The sequence below is a fragment of the Gastrolobium bilobum genome, unplaced genomic scaffold (assembly GCF_033153095.1).
Source record: "Gastrolobium bilobum isolate Gb01-03AN ecotype WA unplaced genomic scaffold, APGP_CSIRO_Gbil_v1 utg500, whole genome shotgun sequence".
In the NCBI taxonomy this organism is placed as follows: Eukaryota; Viridiplantae; Streptophyta; class Magnoliopsida; order Fabales; family Fabaceae; genus Gastrolobium; species Gastrolobium bilobum.
This window is the reverse complement of record NW_026896335.1, coordinates 384,018-406,970: the sequence shown is the minus strand read 5'-3', so window position 1 is coordinate 406,970 and position 22,953 is coordinate 384,018. Positions and strand designations below refer to the sequence as shown.

General features: G+C 34.5%; 1 protein-coding gene across 4 annotated transcripts; it reads left to right on the top strand.

Annotated features, from left to right (window-relative positions):
- The first annotated feature begins 1,539 nt into the window (after positions 1-1,539).
- On the top strand, positions 1,540-21,390 carry LOC133299017 (DNA repair protein REV1). 4 transcript variants are annotated; one of them, XM_061498403.1, is made up of 25 exons: positions 1,540-1,830; positions 2,017-2,161; positions 2,405-2,520; positions 2,609-2,685; positions 2,893-3,395; positions 7,423-7,566; positions 7,779-7,911; positions 8,011-8,099; positions 8,230-8,274; positions 8,363-8,566; positions 11,709-11,828; positions 12,495-12,587; positions 13,084-13,143; positions 13,242-13,328; positions 13,517-13,600; positions 13,714-13,786; positions 15,271-15,339; positions 15,608-15,676; positions 15,843-16,133; positions 16,216-16,289; positions 17,236-17,831; positions 18,303-18,363; positions 19,507-19,682; positions 20,283-20,406; positions 20,884-21,390. In XM_061498403.1, exons 1-23 carry the CDS (start codon positions 1,592-1,594, stop codon positions 19,552-19,554), a joined length of 3,420 nt encoding a protein of 1,139 aa, XP_061354387.1. In that variant the 5' UTR covers positions 1,540-1,591; the 3' UTR covers positions 19,555-19,682; positions 20,283-20,406; positions 20,884-21,390. The 4 variants fall into 4 exon arrangements, with proteins under 4 accessions (XP_061354387.1, XP_061354386.1, XP_061354388.1 ...); XM_061498402.1 differs by having other exon boundaries at positions 8,230-8,280; positions 16,219-16,289; XM_061498404.1 differs by having other exon boundaries at positions 2,405-2,522; positions 2,611-2,685; positions 8,230-8,280; positions 15,602-15,676.
- Positions 21,391-22,953: the final 1,563 nt, after the last annotated feature.

The following is a 22,953-nucleotide window of genomic DNA, read 5'->3' as shown; positions in this document are numbered from 1 at the left end:
TCTCTCTTTTTCTTTTCCGTTTTCGATTTGTGTGTTGTCGATTTCCAACACACCTCCACCACCACCATCCTCACCACTACCACCGCCACCATTACCATCGTCATCGCTGCAGCCATTGCCGTAACAACCACCACCACTATCTCTATCACGTCATTGCCACCACCACTACCATACTGACGCTGCCACCATCACTATAACCACACCATTTGAAAAGGAAAGTGATGATCCAATTTTTTTTTTTATATTTAATAGGAATAATTTTTATAATATTATTTGTTGTGTTATCAAACACAATTCTCATTCTCGGAATAAGAATAGAACTTGTTATCAAACACATTTTTTTACTCAGAAACTGTTCCATAAATTATTTCTTCTCAAAAACAGAAATAATGTTAGGGAATAGAAAAGAATTGTTTCTTCTCAGAAATAATGCTAGGAAATAGAATGATTGTTATACACACCCTAATTGATTCAAAACAATAACATCAAAGAGATTTTGAATTTTTCCATAAATTTTTTTATATCATTTTTTAACCGACACGAAACGATAAATGCAAATCAACCCAAACACAAGAATCTCGTTAATATTTGTGTCATGTGAAGGTCGTGATCATATAATAAAATTGTCACCCCTAATTATCAATCTTAATCCAGTTTTATTTAGGAGGGAACCAAGCAATCTCTTTAATCATAGTGATGTTGGTAAGGTCCCAAATATCCTTAATTTACTTCCTTCTTGAATTGACCTTTGGCCCGATTAGAACAAGCCATTTCATCTGAAGATATTACTTTTGGCTTGATCGACTCTTTTTGTTCCCCCTAAAATGTTGCTCCCCAAATAAGTATTCGTTTGGCGGCTTTTTTTAAAAAAGAAACTTAATCATATATATTTCCATAAAAACACTTAAAATAAAAGGAGTTTTTTATAATGAATAAAATAAGAGAAAATTAGAAGTTTTTAGAAGAAGTTTTTTTTAATATGTACACAACTGTTCCTGAGTTTTTATATATACTTTTGTAGGCTCTAATATTTCTATAATAAATGAAGATAAATTAGCTATATTTATATTCAAACGCCATCATTTTGAATTAAAAGATTAAAAAATTGTATTCAAAAAAAAAAATTAAAAAATTATAATGATAAAGACTATTATAATTTTGTAATAAATTATAATTATAAAAATACCTTAATTTTCGTTCTAAAACAAAATAACTTTTCTGCATTCATCGCAGAAAAAGTGAATATTTTTTTAATTATTTTTTTATTCTAAATTAAAAAATATTTTTGCAATTAATATAAATAAGTTATCTATATTTACTCTTAAAATAATGTCGTTTTGAATTGAAAAATTAAAAAATTATAATTATAAAAACTATAATAGCACTAAAATAAATTAAAATTATAAAAATATTATTGCCCGAATTTAATCCACATAACTTATCATCTAGAAGAAGCCAACCCATTATTTACAAATTTTAATCTATATCCTAATAATAAATATGGGACGAGAAATAATAAACCCAGAAGTTTGCAGAAGAAGCAACGATCTTGCTGGGTACTCGTTCTGGAATCTGGGAGAATATTTGCAGAATGAGTTTGGATTCATCTCGCTCAGGATCCTCCTTAGCCTCTAATTCTAAACGAAGTTTCTCTAATTCAGCATCTTCCAACCGTTCCAATGTTAACACTAATAGCGCTAATAACAGTAAGAAGAAGAAGAAGACGAAGTCGTCGACCACCACAACCACCAACCAGAAAACCCTAGGCGTCTCTTGGGGCTCAAATTCTCTCCCCTCTTCCCGAAAATCCGCCTTCTCCGATTTCGGCAGGTTTCTTTTTTATTATTATTATTTATTATCATTTTCATTTCTTATCCGATCTCATTCTCAGAAGAACTATGGATGATGTCAATTTTATATCTTCTCGTCAGCATTTTGGTTCCATGCATCAAATTGTTTAGTATGTCACGCCAGAGTGTTTTTTTTTTATATGTTTTAATGACTCTGCAAATGTAGTTATATGGCGATTAAGAATCGGAAACTACACAACCAGTTTGACGCTGAAGCTTCGACGTCTTCGTTTAATGGCTCTAGTTCTGGGAAGCCTATATTCAGTGGAGTTTCAATTTTTGTTGATGGTTTCACGCTTCCTTCCAGCCAGGTTAATCGTATTTTTTTTATTCATTTTTATTATTCTCTTTATCTCTCCCTGATTGCTGAAATTTGAATAAGGGGTAGAGTGGGTGAGTGGTGGATTTATTAAATTTTAATAACAATTTGGTTGAAATTATCGTTCCCTGTTTCAGGGATTAAGTGTGACAAAAATTTGTATATTTGAATCAGCTTTAGTTTGTTTTGGTTTAGTCAAAGGGATGACACGACGTTAATCACAAACATGTTTCAGGAACTACGGGGCTACATGTTAAAGTATGGAGGAAGATTTCAGAATTATTTCTCAAGACGTCATGTATCACATATCATCTGCAGTAATCTTCCTGACAGTAAAGTTAAGAACCTGAGGTGTGATTTAATGTCCTTTTTAAATTTTGCGGTTTGAGTCCTACTCTTTCGTATAGCTTAAATTTAATTGTTGGATGGTCCAATGCAGAGCCTTCAGTGCAGGGTTGCCAGTGGTGAAACCCACTTGGATTTTAGACTCGGTTGCTGCTAATAGACTCTTGAGCTGTAAGTTTTTGCATTTCTCCTTATATTGATTTCATCCTCTTTCGAAAGCCGTCTGCTTTGTATTTGGAGAGGAAGAAAAGGATGGAGTGAGCAGATAGAGTGAAAGTGATAATTTATTTGGTTGTTGCAAAGGGAATGATGATATCTTATTTGTATTTTTAATTTTAAGTCATCTTGTCTCAAGTGATGTGAATTTTGCTTTGATAGGGGTGCCTTATCAACTTGACCAACTTGATAGTGACCAACCAAAACTGTCGGCCTTCTTCACATTTAAAAGTAGCAAAATGTCAGAGGATACTTCTACAAATGCCCTTTGTCAAGTAGGTTCAGACATTGAAGATTCATCTATGAGGGTTGGACAATCAAAGGATAGACACTCGTCTGAAGTTCAGGAGATGGTTGAACTTGGCGGGCAAATCAGTACTGAATCTGATGATATTGTCCCTGAGAATACTAATGCAACTATGAGGGAACAGCTGACTAGAGTTAGAGTTAAATGTGATGAAGAAGAGCTTACAGGAGGAAGCAACGATGCTGAGAGAAATGTGGGTGAACTTGAACCTAATCATCAGGAACCTTCTACATCATTTAGTACTTCCTGCTCAGATGACCAGAATGTAAAAGAATTTCCAAGTTCTGCAGCCACTAAGCCTTCTAAACAGTGTCATTCAACTCTTGCAGACCCTAATTTTGTGGAAAATTATTTCAAGGTACTAAAGTTGGAAGAAGTTTGGATTTTTATATTGCTTGGCAAAATGGTGAATTTCTTGTTGGTGGTCTGCTTTATTTTTTTCTTTATATGGTTGTTGTACTAGTCATCTGAATCTTATTATATTATTGTAAGAGTCAACGATCATTATTTACTTCAATAGAAGGTGGATGGAGTGATTATGTTACAATCTCACAAACAAGAATTGAAGAATAGTTTGAGAGATAATGAATCTATTACTGATGAATAAGGTCTGAACAGAAAAATGAGTGAATTCTCCTTCAGAGGGTTTCCCCCTTTTACAACAAAACTAATGCTCAGTTCCCTAAATGATAACAAATTATATTCCCCCTCTTCTACCCTCTCCTCTTATTCAAGCTAATTCCCTACCTCAAACAATTTTAACTGTCGAAACATAATTATTCTAACTAACTACTTTCTGGCCCTATCAATACCATCCCCTGTAAGTTCAACCTTGTCTTCAAGGTTGTAATCTAGAAACTAAGTGCTACTTCCATCCCTCCAGTTGTGCCCTTAATGAGAGCTTGGACGGCCTTTTCCCTTTCTAAAATTTCTAGGAACATTAGCATATACCACAGTGGATTTCACAATTGAAACACAATATATCCCCCTAAATGCTTGGTGCAAAATATTTCTCCTGTAGATCATAAGAAGTTTTAACCTACAAGCAATAGTACAATCTAAACAATCTTGAAAGATTACAGCAGCAAGCAACAAAAGCCCTCTTATCCATATGATGTATCTTCCTCAAACATTTGGATAGTGGTGTATTTACATAATCCGTCGGCTGCAAGAAATCTTAAAATCCCAACATAAAGAGATGCCCAAACTTGTAATGTCCATACTTTCCCTTTGGTATGCTTACTGTGTATGGCTCAAATGTGGTGGGTCCAGTAGTGGAGAGGGTGGGGGTTACCTGAATAGGAATTGATGGTTGCAATATAGAAGTTTCAAGATTGACCTAGATGCCCCAAGAAGGAAACTCGAGTCGCTATCACTATTGCTCTAAGGGTTGCCATTGCCCCTACTTCCTTCCTTCCCCTTATGGCTTTGTGTTGTGCTTTTTGCCTTACCACCTTGAGAAACTAGGATGCTGGATTCTTGTTTGAAAGATCGTATCTTGGAAATGTGCTCTTGTGCAAATTGGGTGGCTTTGGTGGTGGTCAAGTAGTTGCCAGAGTGACATGTTGTAATGACCCATTTGTTGGCCCTGCATAATGTCTGGCTTTTGGTGATGACGTGATCCTGGTTATGGAGCAAGGTAAAATGCCAATCCAAGGTGGAGAAGCCACTACCTTTGCGCAATGGCAGAATTTCGAGGATTCTATTGAAGCTGGTTCCTTGGCATTGCGCTTTTGGAACATCCTCCCAATCACTTTCTAGAAAATCTTGAACTTAGCCATCATCATTACTTAGATCTTAGGTGATGTTTGGTACATGGATTTTATTGGGAATCTTGGGAAAGTAGGATAGGGAAAATAATTTTTCCATGTTTGGTAGGAGGAAGAGTGAAAATATGCCCGAATTTTTTTTTCCTAGGCTTTTGATTTACACATCCGATTCCAGCCCAAGAATGCCATCTATACCATGGTATTTTTTTCCCCACCATGTGGGAAACGAGTCACACTTGTGTCAGACGAAAATGCCCTGATACCTAGCATTGGGAACTCCTCTGTATCAGACCTCTGCCACCGTCGACCACCGCCAAAAGGCCTAGCTCTTTGGGAACTCCTCTGCCAAGAAGCGCACCCACCACGTTAGTGATCACGATGCCACGGGACACTTCTCCTACGAAGACGCCATCATCCTTTCCCCCCATTCCTCCGTCGAGCCCAGTCACAAGAAGGAATATGGAGCAGACTGAAACTAGGTCATCAAGGATTGCATCAAGATCTTGGTGGGGAGAATACTCGAGATTGCGTCCCGGTTAGGAGTGCTTCGAGTAGTCCGTTTGCCAGTCCTTCAATCAGTCCACAGAAAAAGAGAAATTGTGATTTTGTAATTTTGTAATTCTCTTTCAATTAGTCCTTTGAGCAGAATCATTGCCAATGAAAAGCCAATGGCAAAAAGGGAAACTTATTGGGTGCGGCACACATGGGTAATTTTGTAATTTTGGTCCACATTCCTATCAATATTTTACAAAAGTAAACACCCTTTTTGGTCCCTGGCAATATCTACGAAATCCTTTTTAGTCCCTGGCAATAAAAAAGGACCAAATTGGTCCCTAACAGTATGTAAAAAGGGCCACGCTAGTGACGGAGGAGTTGACATAAGGACTAACATGGCCATTTTTTCATAATTTTAGGGACCAATTTGGTCCTTTTTTATTGCCAGGGACTAAAAAGGATTTCGTAGATATTGTCAGGGACTAAAAAGGGTGTTTACTCATTTTATAATCAACCAAACATTGTATCGAAAAAATTAACCCAAGATTCCTTGAAAGATTTTGCCTTACCAAACCACTTTTTAGTAACATTCCCGGGAAAAAAATTTCCCACCATATTCCCGGAAATCATGATTCCTGGATAAAAAAAAATTTCTCCTCTACCAAACGCCCCCTTAATGAATGACATTGGAGTGTTCCCATCTCCATTCTCTATGTCTTGGTGTTCAGTTTTCTTCATCCTCTGTAACCTCTTTTTTCTCAATAACCCTTTCGTTTCCATCATATTTTTGAACATTCCGATTTATAGATAGCTCAAAGAATTTCTTGATTTGAGCTATCCACCTCAAAGGATCATTGCTATCAAAAGTGGGTGACTCCAACTTTCTTTCCCAAGAACAAGTCTCTGCACAATTGCATTCCGACCCACTCCCCTCCTCGTTCTCCTCAACATGCTTGATCGAATGGGTATGAACTTCCTCACAAACATGTTACTCATTTGAGCCATCGTCCTCCAATTCGATGCCTTTTTCTGCATCAACCTTCTGAGAAGTTGTTTGATGTCATCAGTCCCATCCACACACTCTTTGATCTCTAAAAACAGAGTGTCGTGATTGCTGGCCATTTTATTTTGAAATTCTACAGAATTCTCCAATGCTTTCATTCTTGATTCACATCTTGGCCAATTGAGAATCTGGTACGTCGGACCAAATTGTTACAATTCCATAATCAAGAATTGAAGATATAGTTCAGGAGATAGAAAGAAAAAGAATGAATTCATTACTGGTGAATGAATTTTGGACAGAGAAAGTAAAGCATTGTCCTTCCAAAGGTTTCCCCTTCACAAAGGGGTTTCTGTGGCAGAGCTAATACTCAGTTCCCAAAATGATAACAATTCAGAATCCCCTTCACCTCCTATTTAAGCTAATTCCCCACCTCTGATCATTTTAACAGTCCAAACATAACTATTCAAACTAATTACTCTCTGGCCTTATCAGATTACTGGTTTAAATCCCATCTTGTGCCTTTTGTTTTGTGTATTCTATATTGTAAAGAACCTTGGGATACGCCACCCCTAAAACTAGCTCAAAGGGTGGGAGTGCCCAAGGTCTTATAAACTCCACATTAGTTGCACATACAACCAATGTGGGACTATATATCTCAACACGCCCCCTCACACCAGAGCCCATTGGGCTTGAAGAGTGGATGATGCAATAGGCTCAGCCTACCTGTGCTAAGAAATTCCACAAGAGAAAGTGGGGGGCGGCGAGGCTCTGATACCTTGTAAAGAACCTTGGGATACACCACCCCAAAAGCTAGCTCAGGTGTGGGAGTGCCCAAGGTCTTATAAACTCCACATTAGTTGCACATACAACCAATGTGGGACTATATATCTCAACATATATCAGTAATTTGGGGTGGGGGAAGGGGACGGAGAATATTGACCTTAACCTATCTGTCATATACTGATATGATACTGAATTGCTCCTCGCATTACATCCACATGATTTTCCTGACTCTCACAATCATAACATTGCTGCCATTATTATTGTTACCAATCGTTTAATCTACACTTAGAGTGCCATTATTTTTTAATATCCTGACTGAATTTTGGTATATGCAGAGCTCACGGCTACACTTTATAGGAACCTGGAGAAATCGGTATCGAAAGCGTTTTCCCATCTCATCTACTGTGGCTAAAAATGAAATTTCTAATATTCACGCCTCTGATATTTCTGTGAATTCAGTCATTATCCATATTGACATGGTAAGCTTTACATACAATGATGTTAGAAATAAATTATTTTTGACAACTAATTTTCATTTGATTTGGATTCTGGATAGAAATGTCATTTAACTTTATCCTGCTGGTGATATATATTATTTGACTTATTTCCATCCCCAACTTTGTTTAATGCTTATGAGATTAGACTTTTAAGAATGAATGTTGTGTTTATATATGTGTGTGTACTCCCCCAGGACTGCTTTTTTGTCTCCGTGGTTATCAGGAACCACCCTGAATTGTTGGACAAGCCTGTAGCTGTATGTCACTCAAATAATTCGAAGGGAACTGCTGAGATTTCCTCTGCCAACTACCCAGCACGTAGTTATGGTTGGTTATATTGCAAGTTATATATGATAATAAGGCTCAATAAGCTATTTTGGTTGTTTATCTTTTTGGTATGTAACTTATGCTTTCTATCATTGCTAGGTATTAGGGCTGGTATGTTTGTCCGGGATGCCAAGGCTCTTTGTCCCCACCTTGTTATCTTTCCATACAATTTTGAAGCTTATGAGGAAGTAAGAAACAATAGGGCATCCATAGTTGAATGACTTATAAAGCAGAATGGCAGAATATCTTATTTTGTCATATCTCTCTCTATCTTTTCCCCTTTTAGTTGATTTTTACAAAGATATCTTGGACTTGCAGGTAGCTGATCAATTTTATAGCATATTGCATCGACATTGCAACAAAGTGCAGGTCTTCTTTGGTTGGACATTCTGTAAGTGCATAAAATTTTCAGTCGGCTCGTACTTAATGCTGTAAATGCTACTTGATACAGGCTGTAAGCTGTGATGAAGCATTTTTGGACGTCACAGATTCAGAAGTTGAAGATCCTCTACTTTTAGCTTCATCAATTAGAGATGAGATCTATGAGAGTACTGGATGTACAGCCAGTGCTGGTATAGCTGGAAATATGCTTATGGCTCGTATTGCTACCAGAACTGCAAAACCAAATGGTCAATATCGCATAACTCCAGAAAAGGTGTTTTTTTGGAGTATTATGTTATTCAGAAATTGTTGTCTTTTTCATAGTTTTCAATTTGTATTTGTGGTGTGATGCATGGTTGTTGAATCGCAATACGTATCGTGAATCGTTCGACTGCTTTTTTGTATCGTGAATCGTATCGAATCGTAAGATTCAGAAACAAATTAAAAATAACTTAAAAATATATAATATCATATAAATCCAAATTAAAAATAAAATCTAAATACCAAAATCCATAAGTAACCAAATCTAAAACCAGTTATTTCTCATATTCATTAAATTTCAAGACTAATATTATCACTACTATCACTATCAGGATCTAGTATTGGCATATCTAGTCCTTCATCCTCTCCATTAGTAGAGTCATCTGACTCATCTCCCATATCTTGTTCAATAATTTGAGATCCTTTTCTGTTATCATTCCTGTTGACATCCTCTTGTATTAAGATGCCTTTGCCTTTATCATTCCTATCATCTTGAAGATTTCGAGGACCTAAAAAAAAAATATACATAATGTAAATAAATATATTAGATAAGGTGTTTGATTAAAAGAAATATTATATATGCAAATATACCTCTCTTTCTCTTTTTGCTTTGGTCTCCTTCATCAACGTTGAAGCACTCATGAACATCCATCCAAGATTCCTCATCCATTAAGCAAGGCTCCTCTTGCTCAGTAATCCATTCCTCGTCAGAATCTAAATCTGATAAGCAGATAGGATCATATGTGTCTCCTTTTTCCTCCCTTTGTTTAGCAGATACAAGGGCTGAAGCACTATCTGTCACTACTTGAACGACATTCTCTTCTCCAATTTCCATCACCATCTCATCAAGTAATTCAAACATTTTTTCAGCATCTTTAATAAAGCTGCTTGTATCAACAGATTTTATAAAAACAGTCCCTCTAGGACTATTAACAAGAAAATTAGTAAGAGATCTACCCTTTCCATCAATCCATCCATCTGACATCAATGTACAACCAGTTTTCTTCTATTCCAACTTATATTTATCCAAACTAGTATGGACAAGATCAACTTCTTTCTTCAAATATGACACCCTCACTTCATGATAAGTTGGTGGTTTTAAGCCTCTACCATATTCACTAATAGACTTCACCATATTAATAAATAGTGGACTCTTAACTAAATTAAATGGCAATGCATTGCCATATATGCATCTACAAATATCTCGAACCACCAAATCTCTATCCTTCACCATTGAATTTATAGTTTGTTGTTTCATAGCAGATGAGCCACTTCCACTTTTTCCTTTTATCATAAAACTATCCATGCTCCCTTTTTTTTGTGAATCTTTATCATCGAAGCACTCTAGTTCATCATCATCTCTTGCATCCTCTAATATTTTTTTAAATAGATCCCTTATCTCTTCCGGCACTTGTTGGCATGGAGCAACTTCTTTGTGTGTTCCAGCTAGATGGTGCTTCATTCTAAATGCTCCTCCCCACATTGTTTGGGACAATAGTTACATTTAACATTCAACCTATTCCCAAGGGATTTACAATGATCCCAAGTTATATCCTTCTGTTTTTGGGATTTCTTCTTTGGAGCCATTTTTATTATTTCTGTTACTGTAAAAGAGAGAAAAAAAATATAATGTATTTAAATTGAGAACGACTTCAGCACTGTAGCTTTTTCATAATATTATAATAATATAATGTATTCCTCTGATCCTCTCATACATTTTCAATTCAGCTGAGTCATCACTATAATATTTCAATATATTTACAATTTACAAATTCCAATCACAAATCAAATCACCCATTTCAAAAATAGTACCCGTACTCCTTTGCCTTTTGTGAGTCTTCTTCTACATGCTCTCTGAATCTACTCTGTCTTTTGTGAGTCTTCTTCTACACACTCTCTGAATCTACTCCTCTGCAAGTCTTCTTCTACACAGAGTCTGCAAGTCTTCTTGAGCGCTACTCTTTGGGAATTTCTGCAAGGCGTTTTCTCCTCTGCAAGTCTCTCCTTCTGTTTCGTTGCTTCTTATAAGTCACTGCAAGTCGTCTCTGTTCGCACCGCTCTGCAAGTAGGCTTCTGTTTTGTTGCTTTCGCACCTCTCTGCAAGTCGTCTCTCCTTCTGTATCGTTTTTTATTTTTTTGTCTTTGTTGTTCTCTTTCTGTTTCGCAGTTTGCACCGTCGCACCTTTCTGTTCTTGACTTCTTGTTTCCTTTTGTTTTTTAAATGGGATTTTGAATCCCTGATTTTTCTGAAGCAAACAACCTTTCAGATAACAACATGCCGTTCCAAATCCTGCGACTGTTGAGTGTTTTTTTTTTTTAATTTTTTTTATATTTTGAATCGCAAAAAATTTTCGATTCACGATTCACAACCGAATCGTTCGATTCCACGATTCCAAATCATGATTCATGCCAAAAACGATTTGCTATTGCGATCCATATTGATTTGCCACTGTATCGTATCGTATCGCACGATACGTATCGCGTATCGTGCGATACTAACAACCATGGTGTGACGTAGGTATCATGTAACTCATTACTGATTCCTACATTTTTTATTTTTTTTTTGGTTTTTTTTATAGTAAATGTTCTGTACTTTATGTGGCCATAAGAGTGTCTGTTCCATGCATTTTATTGCTGAAAGCATCTGCTTATCTTTAGATATTTGCAGATTGAAGTATAGATGCTAATTGTTACTATTGTAATTCTGTATTTACGACTCTGGATTATTCTGTATTTTATAAAATTTTCAATGAGAAATACTTATTGAGATAGTGCTATGCTAGATGTGGAACTTATCTTTATGTCAAGTCCCTTCAGCTCTAGATCATGATATTGTCGAAAGTGCTAATTCTAGGATTGACATGTATTGTGAATGTATTTTGAAATTGACTGTTCATGAAGAGTTCATGGTGATTTATGCTGCATGTTTTTAACTTATACTGTCTGGCTTCGATAATATCTTAAAGATCAATTTTTTCCTTTAATTCTCCAGATATTAATGAAAAAATTGAGACATTTATCTCATCTTGTTGTTTGTGATACCTAGCCATTGTAGTTCACTTGGACAAGTAAATCTACTTCTATTTGTTGCAACTTATGTATTTTGACAATATATCAATATCACCTTGCTCTCTGATTTAGTTTCACATTTCCAGGTTGAAGATCATTTGCGTCAACTCCCAATTGATGCACTTCCTGGAATAGGGCATGTTTTACAGGAGAAATTGAAGAAGCAGAATATTCACACTTGTGGAGAATTGCACATGATTTCCAAGGTTTTATTTACTATTTATTCACTTAATATAAAGTTTTGTTGAGATATTCTGAAAGTTCAGTCGCTTTCCTTTTGAAGGTCAATTTGTAACGTTTGCTTTCAGCCTGTTATCAGTGTTCTTCCACTGGTCTTAGAGATTTGGACATTTGGGCAGGACATGGTCTGACTCCTGAATTTAGAACCCTTATTAAAATAGATTAGAGACTTGGAAGAAACTATTTTTGACTTACTGAAATTTCAGAAATTTTATAGAAAACAATATGTTAAGATGCTCCAAGATCACTGAAAGGTCGCTGGTTTGGATCTTGAAAACAGTCTCCTTGCAAATATGTAAGGATAAAGCTACATATAGTGATTTCCCTCATCCCTATCCTCACCAGTTGAGGTTTGATGGGGAGTGATTTTATATAGAAGACAATAGTTATTGAAAATGAAAAGTTCATTTGAGCAAAAGAAAAAAACAAAGAGGCTAGAATTTGTGGAAAGAAACTTCAAGAACTACAGCCCAATTTTATTCAAGGATCTAATCATCAGAACAAACTCATTTTTACATTGCTACTTAGTTCATTTACTTGCATACTCTGTAGTTGTGTTGCACTTTCCTTTCGGGCATTTAGTTGATAAGCATTTGTAATGTTCTATATTGTCTACCCGCTTGCATCTGCAGGCCTCACTGCAGAAAGACTATGGAATGAAAACGGGGGAAATGCTGTGGAATTGTAGCAGAGGGATTGATAACCGGTTGGTTGGCATCTTTCAGGTAGGGAAAAAGACCATAATTTTGACTTAATATTTAGCTTTAGCATCAAGACTTGAATGCTCATCATTTTGATTTCAGATGCTGAAAATACTTTGGATATTTTTTTCTAAATATTCTTTTCTATTTTCTTCCATTTTACATGGTGCCAATTTGTTGTATTAAGGTAACCTTTTCATTGATCTATTGCAGTCCTTGTCTAGGGATTGACTAACAGTTGTAAGGGTGAACTAGGAATTAAATTATATAAAGTCTCAGGTTAATATGACAAATGATACCATCATCCGTCATTGTAAATTTGGAACTTGATCATGCTATGGTTCACACCTCAATGTAAAATCATGGTGCCACTAGGAAGTGGCCTGTGTTGCTTTTAATTTCCAACGCAAACGTGGTGTTTTATCTTCTTTTTTTCCTCCTGCGAATGTTTATCATTCTTTCCTAATAATCTTGTCTTTAATATTATTTCATGTAGATGATACTATCTGCATTTCTGCAGGAAAATAAGTCCATCGGTGCTGATGTTAATTGGGGTGTGAGGTTCAAAGATATGAAAGATGTTGGTATCTTATACACTGTGTCTTATTTTTATATTTCTTTTAGCTTACACTCTTACAAAACAGAATCAATCAAATATTGATGTAAAAGTTATTCCAGTGTGAACACTTCCTAATAAACCTTTGCAAGGAAGTGTCATTACGATTGCAATGTTGTGGAGTGCAGGGGCGCACTTTTACTCTCAAGGTAATGGTTTACATTTAGCTGGATAGATTTATTTTTTAGATTATTCAGATATCAGCTTTCTGTTTCAGCTGGTGGCTGTTTTTTGTGATCTGTTTTATTTCTGAAATTGTCATGTATTATTATTATTCTTATTATATGTCAGAGTCAACAAATGGAAATTTGTAAATGTTTTTGGATGCATGGTTTAGATAAAAAAGAGAAGAAAAGATGCTCAAGAACCGGCAAAGTTTATGGGGTGTGGTGACTGTGAAAATTTGAGTCACTCAATAACGGTAAATATCGAAACGTCAAATATGTTTTGTGTATATTAGACAGTCATATTGTCTTCTCTAGGTTTTTTTAATTGTTTTAAGGACTGATTTTGTGTTTGGTACTCTCATCGTAGATTCCTCTTGCTGCTGATAATGTGGAAGTACTCCAAAGAATAGTAAAGAAACTTTTTGGATGTTTTCACATAGGTATCTAACTCTGGCCTGCTCGATCTTTTGATGTAATTGGTTTCCATCATTTTAGTGAATCAATAACTGAACAGTCTGAAACATGTTTGGTTTATCTTCAGAACTTGAATGCTTTACTGCATTTGCTTTTATCAGCAATAGAGATAAAGAAACAACAACCCCATTTGGTGGGCTTAGCTCCATGGATCAATCAATGCCATTTCTTGTTATCAAAAAACAAATTTTCAGTAAATCCATTTATTGCAAGTTTTTAATGGTTTTTGCCAAGTTTGCTTAGGCCTTCCTCAACCCCTTCTCCTAAATAGAGAGTTAAAGAAAACGGAATATTACTTCAAAAAATACAGAAAGTGAGAGTGAAGGCAGTAAAAAGAGAAGGTAGTGTAAATATGGAGGAAAAAAGTTAGGAAACCGGAGAGATATAAAAAGTATAATCTATTTCAGTTCATTTTTTTTCAGTTATATTTTCCCAACATTATTGATAAATTCAGCTAACTTTCAAATGAGTTATGGACTATTGTTGCAATTTTGGGACAAAATGAAGATGAAAAATACCTCTAGGTTAACTTCAGTATAGAAGGGAATCAAAGGGGAATGGTTCCCTTTGTTAGGTACTTTTTGGTTGAATTAGTGATTGACTGAGTCTTTCTCAGTGTGAAGGGAATTCTCCCTTGTGAAGAGTATAGCTCTTGTGTTCTTTTTTCATAATCAATAAAGCTTTCCTTTTCATCTTCAATCCTTCCACTGCACCCCATTCAATTTCCATCTCTCAAAATCCAGAGCTGTAACAAGTGGTTATCCTTGTCACTTCCATTCTTCATTATTGGGTCTGTGCTTCATTCATGGCTTAACTCCAAAGTTTTAGTTCTGCATGAGGGGCTGTATTAGAGATATGAAACCATTTTTGTGTCTCCACTTCACAGCTTAAACTTTTAAATGATTGGTTCTTGACAAGTTCGATTGAGAAAAAGCCCTAGTTGTTAAAAAAGCTCTTGTTTTTGGTAACTAAAAAGCTCAAAACTAAAACAAAACTGACAGGTTTAATGTTTCTATACTATAGAAAGGGTGATGGTTAGGAAAGTTATACAATTTTAGATGCTTTGCTGATAGACCAGAGTTGTATTAGCCTTGAGTTTATATTGAAAGTATCATCAGACACTTATAAGGTGAATGGCTTCTGGTTGTAAATTGTTTATCATATTCTAAATTAAATGCTTGCATGTCAAGCACTTAAGGTCATGTTTGTTTAGCAGTAGCTATTGTTGGTATTAGACTGTTTTGAAGTGCAGATATTGGGTTATCATTATAACAAAATTAGATGCTTGCATGATGATGACACTTATGTCCTTGAACTAAATATTTTAAAAATTTTATCCTTAACATGTTATATAGTGTTTCAGCCCAAGACTTTTAGCAGGGAATCAATATCTCTTCAGAAATTGGATATCTAAACATCTTCATCTTCTCCTTTTGTTGATTTCACATAGATGTCAAGGAGATTCGAGGTATTGGCCTGCAAGTTTCCAGACTTGAAAGTGCAGAGACTTCTAAGCAAGGTACCTGTATTATTCTGATGAAGTGTAACCCTGCTGTGCTGTAATAATATATTATTTGGTCCTGCAAGCAACTAAATTTAAAGGCAATGCCCATTACGGAACTAAATGAAAACATTTTTATTTAATCTGAGATCTGCTATTTTGACATCTTTACATCCCTCTGTCCAGACAAAATTTGCTGCTTTTCCTTAGTTTTGAACTTTGCTTTTTGTTTTTTTTAATAATTTTATTATAGTTGTCTAACGTTATTTATTTCATGAAGGTACAGAAAAGTATACTTTGAAATCATGGCTCACTTCAGGATCTGCAAGTATAGACAAACAGAAATATCCTATTGGTAATGGAAATTGTTGTCAAACTGGGGTTACTTATTATGCTATTATTTAGAAGATGATTTTTGCTGCAAATTATATATGCATTTTCATTTTATTTTATTTTTCATTTTGAGATTTTGTTAATGATGAATTAATAAAAATAGCTTCTGGTGGTTTCTCTTTCATCAGTACATGACAAGCAGAATATGGATTGCACTTCCAGTGATGGACGTAGAGATTTGCAAGGGCCTTCATTTCAAATGGACAATAAAATACTAAATAACCAAGCCAGTGGTGACCCAATTTCAACACCACCTCCTTTATGTCACCTGGACGTGGAAGTTATAAGGAACCTTCCCCCAGAATTATTTTCAGAATTAAATGAAATTTATGGAAGGAAGTTAGTTGATTTTATTGCTAAAGGGAAAGGCACAAGTGAGAATTCTTGCTCTTTAGAAGACTCGTTTTTGGAGCAAAAAGGTAAGCCTTTCTCTGTTTCATTGGTGTAGCTACTTTGGACTAATACTCAAATTGCTACACATGCTTTCATATTGTTTCTTAGCAGCTGTATACAAGGAAGTGAAACTTTCGTATTCTGAGCCAATTCCTCAAAACAATCTACTATCAGAAAATAAGGTAATTTTTTTTAAAAACTTGTGTGGTACTAGGCTGGATAAGTTTGATTTATTTGAAACAATTACTTCATTACACATGCTTCTGCCCATGGATCACCAAAGTAAATGAGCTTAGTATTTACCCAAAAGAAATAAAATATGAGCTTAAAAAATAAAGCTAAAAGCTGCTTGTTAATTATATAATTTTTTTAGCTTAAAAGCTATTTTAAAGCTTAAGCTATAAGTTATTTGGTAAAATTACTTATATAAGCTCTATTTCTAATTGGAATTAGCATAAAGTGTATATAATTACAAACCTTTATATATTAAAATAAACACAAATATGATAAGAAATAAAAGAAAAATTTCTTAAAAAATGCCAAGTATTCATTTATCAATATATTTAAAAATAAAAATGAATTTATTTATATAAGTATATTTATGTACTAATATATCAATTTATAAAAAATATATTTAAAACATTTTCAGATATTTTATACTAATATATCAAATACTTATTTGTATAAATAAACATTTTCAGAGCTTTTTTTAATATATAAATATTCATTCTCTTTTCTGGGATGTTTTTGTTGGATGAAACTCTCCAATCTGTGATTGTTCTGATGGGGAAGAGAAGACGATGCTCGGGAAGGGAATGGAAAGAAAAAATAACATTTTGAAATGTGAGGATACAAATGGAAAACATACAGCTGGCGCCATTTTTAAAAAAAGCCAGAATGGAGAAGCTTCCTGAAAAGCTACTTACTTTTTTCTTTGATGATGAAAAGCTACTTTTCTTAAAAGAGCTTTTGTTAAATAGTGTTTGGCTTATTTCTCCTTAAAAGGAGAAGAGCAGCTCAAATTTTTTTGGCCAAACTGGTACTTAGTATGTTTTTCTTTAATTTGTATTTATTGTTCTATTTTTTTAAGAATTTTTGATTAGCAACATATGTTATTATTTACTGCAGGCAATGCAGCATGAAGCAGTTGGAGGTGAAGCAATACCAGGTTCAGGGTCTGGACCCTATTTCAAGGTTACTCACAATTCGAGTTTTGAAAAACATGATTTATTGCCGTCTTCTTTAAGTCAAATAGATGGTTCAGTGTTACGACAATTGCCGGAGGATTTGAAAGCAGTCATTGTTGAGCAGCTTCCTGCACACAGGAAGCAAGGGATTTGCTCCAATGTTGCCGTGGCCCCTCCTGGGGAAAACCATCAGGTGTTGTTAGGTATCGAAACTTCTGAGAATTATCCTGGATCAAGTGATCATGTTTTGAATGACAGTCTTTGGGCTGGGAATCCTCCACATTGGGTTGATAAGTTTAAAGTCAGCAGTTGCTTAATATTAAAGAAACTTGCTGAAATGTATTACAAATCAGGGTTGACTAGCACTTTATCTTCAGTTCTGCACCAAATTATATCGGAATTTCACCAAGTAAATCTAGCCCATCAGATTTCTGATGAAACTGTTAACCTCATGTGTGAGCTACTGAAGCAGTATATCAAAGTGAAGATAGAAAGAGATATTGAAGAGATTTATATATGTTTTCGGCTTTTGAAAAGGTATGTTAACGTTGCAAGTTGGTATGGTACTCTATTGAAAGGTTTATTCTTTTTTATACGTGATTATGTGCTTATTTCCTTAGTATCTCCCTACACAGATTTTGTTAGTATCCATTTTGTTTGTTTTTGGATTAAGTATTGTCCTTTAGTTAGTGATAACGGAGATTTTGCTAAAGTAGAACTTGAATGGATTAAAAGTGAGGTTAGTTTATTGGTAATAGACTGTCTTCTATGTGTTTGTAACTTTGTACCACCATCTTTAGGCTCATATCCAGTGAAGATCATGTGAGCTTGGTGTTTTGATAAATTCCTGAAAATTTTGTACTATACTTCAGCTTTGATTAATGATACAGTTAAACAATTATTAAAGAATAATATGAAAGCGGTGGTTGTTAAGTCCAACTCAGTTTCCTTGATTTTTGGACTAATATTTTGTGACAATCTTTGCAGTAACTCAGAATTTATTTTCAGGTTTGCAGTGAAGTCACAATTTTTCCTACAAGTGTATAATATTGTATTGCCATACCTTCAGGTATACCTACTTCCTCTTTCACTAATTGTTTAAATACAGAAATTACTCTTTCAATATTAAATAAGTGTATCTGTTTCTTCCCCTAATAAAAGAAGAAATTTATTTGTGAACAGAAAAAATTACAAAGAGAACGGAGGATAAAGACTCCTTAACAAAAGAGCAACACAAAAAACAACATCCCTCAACATACGTGTTTTACACCAAATAGATGCCAAATGATGTGCTAAAGAATCCTCTGTAAAAATAGGAGAGTTCTTCTCCAACCAAATGTACCAATTGTAGCATAGACTGCACATTCCATAAAAATTTAGCCTCTTCACTTATGCCAAACTATTAAAGCTAATCATCAATAATTGGTCCAGGGACTTGGGACACACCCAAAATTCACTGAAAATGCTGAATAAGGAGTTCCATAAAGTGTATCTTCAAATTTCTTTTGTTTATAATCATTTTTGTTAACGATTGGTTCCTTTTATGTTCCTTATCCTTTTACCTTAAACATGCTGTTCGATAGTGTTTAATAGTCTTGTGCTAACAAGTAACAAGTCTATTTTGACATTGGAGAAACCGAGAAACCATAGTTACAGAAAGTGGACCAAATTAGTTTGTTCGACTGGTTGGACTGCGAACTGGTCACCTTGCTGGTCAGGTCAAGGTATAAAAACCTCTGTTGTAAAAAATATTAAAAAACAAAAAAGAAAAACCCTGGCGAATTGCTAGTCAACATTGCTGACTAATTACGTAGCCCCATTTTTTTTTTCCAAAAAAAGTAAAGCAAGAGGCTAACGTACACTATGTGCACTGATGGCCTGCATACAGCAAGGGACAGGAAAGACATGCATTGTAAGGGCTTCCTCTTAGCTTTTAATAACTACTTCATGATTGGAAGCTTTCTTGGTTCTTTGGAGTGGGACTTCAACTTGATGTATACTACTATATGCTGAATGCGTAATCATGTATATAAATATATTGTTAGAAACATGTATTATTATGGCTAGATTCAATGTAAACGTCTAGGTTCAGGGTATCATGTAAATATAATAATTAGGAAAAGTATATCTTTGTATTTATTACATTCATTATATGCTTCTCTTTTCTCTTTCTATATATATATTTGATCATACCCCGGTTCCAATTTTGTAGGCGGCTGTTGATGACAGTTATGGAGGGAGTTTGTTTATACCATCATAGTAGCTCTCAAATAGTCAAATATATACCACTTTCTATGGGAAACTTAAACAAAACTCCGTGGTTTAACTGGATGAACCTATGAGGTTGGGTCACAATTCAGCAGTTTCTATCCACCACTTTCCTACAGAGTATGTTTGAGTTTACCATGAGAGATAAACATTTTCTGTAGTAGTGTATGTGCTTCTTTTAATGTATGTTGTATTTAATTTCTAATCAGTTAATTAAACATTCATCTTATTGATAAATTTGCAATTTTATGTTACATTGTTTGCATTTTTGCGTTGTGCTCGAAATGTATGAATTCTCCTTTGGTTCTACAAGACCTTTTTTGTGATGTTAAACTTCTCACATTAACCTTTTCATTACTACTTACTCATTTCTTGTATGTCTTTGTGGCTGTGCAATATGAATAGTGTAGCTCCTTTGATCATTTTCTAAGATCAAGAGAATTGAGATTTTCTTGCTTATGGCTTCAATAACACTTGCATAACTATTGAATCAGGCATCAGTGTTGCAATTGCAACTGGGAAAAGGGTAGATTTGGTCATCTTGGAGAGCCATAATAAACCTTTACATTACTACTTAGTCATTTCTTGTATGTCTTGGTGGCTGTGCAATATGAATTGTGTAGCTCCTTTGTTCATTTTCTTAAATCATTTTCTTACATCAAGAGAATTGAGATTTTCTGGCTTATGGCTGCAATAACACTCGCATAATTATTGAATCAGGCATCAATGTTGCAATTACAACTGGGAAGGGTAGATTTGGTCATCTCGGAGAACCATAATATGACAAAATTTGTGGAGAAAGTTTCTTGTATAATTCATTGATGCTTTGCTGCTAACAAACGAGGTAATTTGTCTGCATGATCTGAGTTGTAACTAGGGTTGGTATGTATATATAGATTTATTCGTCTTTATTATCTGCATATAATTACTTTTGGGCTGGAGGGAAAGTTGGTTCATTTAGCTGGATGTTTATTTGAATAGTGTTTTCTACAGATGTACTCAACTATTTTAGTTGTGGTTGAAATTGTACCTCTAGTTCCCTCTGACTCTTCCATCTGCATTTAAGCTGCATGCTGATCTTGGGATTTATAATCTTCATAGTCACTGAACATGAGATAGTGGAAAATATTTTGTATTACTTGGTCTTGTTAGTTCACCTCAAGGTGATATGAATTTTGGTAGATATTTCTAGATGCTACAAGGATCAAGCCATTGTTATGAAACCTACATGTTGGATCCTATTATGTCCTTGTGCTGCATCCTGCAGGGGTCCAATACCGAAAATCAGTTTTATGTATTTAATCATCATAAATTGTAGCAGGTTTGGGTTATGTTTGGACATGGAAAGAGTTTGTCACAGTGAAGTCGAAGGACTGCAACTCAGTCAGTCAAGAGGCAGAAGATTAATTAATTACATTTTTCATTCAAATTAGACGTCACTTGATGGCAACCACAAGTCACAAGGCATTGGGTGAGTAGCTTTCTTGCCGCTGTCTATTGTAATTTGCAACGGTCACTGCTCCTATATCCATTGCATCACGTTGGAAGCACCGTGAAGCGAAGAAATTTGACCCAGCAATTATATTCTCCAATGAGCAGCCGATTTAATTTGGCTTGATCTTTAACCAATATAGTGGTGGTAGATGCGAATTTGATTATTAGTTTTTTGCTTCAAAGAATTGTTTATATAAAGTGTTAAAGACCATTGAGAGATGGTTGACTTGTGAATAAGGACCATTGGTTCACATCCGAAACCTAAACAGACTGCCGAGTTTTGCTTAGACTATTGACTTTGATATGTTTACAATACATATAGATATGGAACCAGTTTGCATCTTTCTTCCTTTTCTTTCCGTCTCTTTTAGCATTTCTTTCTTTCTTTCCCCTCCTTTGTTGTTGTTGGTGTACATAAAAATACGAAGTGTATGAAACTAACGACACTTATCCCTGATGAGTATATCTAATCTAACGGGAAAATATATATAAGCTACGTTAGAAATGTAACTATTATTTATTTTTAAAATAACTACTAGTTTATGACAGAAAGTAAAGATACAATTACGGGAATAGATCTTTGGTGTTACTGTTGCACCAAAGATTCAGTACAATCCACCAATAAAAATATTATATGTCAGCTAAAGTTTTTTTTTTTTTTTGCTAAATTTTTTCTCTCTCCTATGATGTGTAATGCTCCCATTGGTGAGATACACTGAATCTTGGTGCAATAGTAGCACTAAAGATTTATTCCAATTACGGGTGATCAGGTTGGACTTGGTTGATTTAAGACAAAATTAAAAAAAATAAAAATTAATCAACGTTATTTTGGGTTCGATTGAGATTTTATTATCAATCCAAAGTAATTCAACCTAATTATGGTCAGGTTGGTTCTGGTTAGGTGATTAGGTTAATTTTATTTAATTTTTTAAACAAATTTCATCAAAATGGTGTTGTTTTATATCTAAATTTTTAGATATTATTTTGAATATTATATTATATAAAATTATTTTTACAAATTAATATTTATAATGACTAATATACTAGAATATAAATTTTATACACTCAGACATTGAACTAGTCTACAAGTTAATGACTTGAACATATAAAAGATTAAGCTCGAATCATTTAATAAATAAGCAAGATTTTCAGTTCAAGTTTAACTCATTACCTCGTGAATTATTAATAAATCGAGTTACGAGTAGTTTGTAAGTTGTCTCAAATCATTTTCAACTCTAATAATATAAAAAAGAGAGTAAAGGAATATAAACAAATGTATTTTATAATTTGGTGGGAGATGCAGCTGCCTGGTTGGTAGCCTTTTCTAAGATTTGGTGCAAACCTTTTCTAAGATTTAGGGCAAATGTGTAAAGCTAAAATGACCTCAAATCTCAGAAGTCAAGATGGACAAGGTAAACAATTTCTGCATGGTATCTGAAAATGATAAATTGCATACCACTGCCGCCAGCATGTGTGGGTTGGTGCTGTATAGTATATGTGTGGGGTAAACAAACCGCGCAAAGCTTTGAGAGCGAGACATTTGACCATAATGAGAGTCCTCTAATGGGAAAAGGAAATTGAGCATTTTGTATTAGCATAGGTTGAGTCCAAAAAAGGAGACACCTCTCCTCTCTGCCTAAAACACATGTTTCCGAATAATACTGCTTATGTAATCACCCAAATGAGTTTAATTTTAATTTATTATTATTATTATACATTATCACTCAAATCATATATATTATCATTAAAAGTAACTAAATAATAATTACTCAAAAAATCAAACTTTCCAAATAATTTCTTAATATATGATTGATCAGTACTGTTTGTATAACAAACCTTTCCACTTACAATCAAAATTAAATACTATTGAAACAATGATTGGTCATATTATAAATAT

Excerpts from the sequence above, each read along its gene's own strand:
- LOC133299017 (XM_061498404.1), top strand. The coding sequence starts at position 1,592 with ATGAGTTTGGATTCATCTCGCTCAGGATCCTCCTTAGCCTCTAATTCT. Across the intron at positions 2,686-2,892 it reads TGCTAATAGACTCTTGAGCT|GGGTGCCTTATCAACTTGAC; the intron begins GTAAGTTTTTGC and ends TTGCTTTGATAG. Across the intron at positions 15,677-15,842 it reads CAAACAGAAATATCCTATTG|TACATGACAAGCAGAATATG; the intron begins GTAATGGAAATT and ends CTCTTTCATCAG.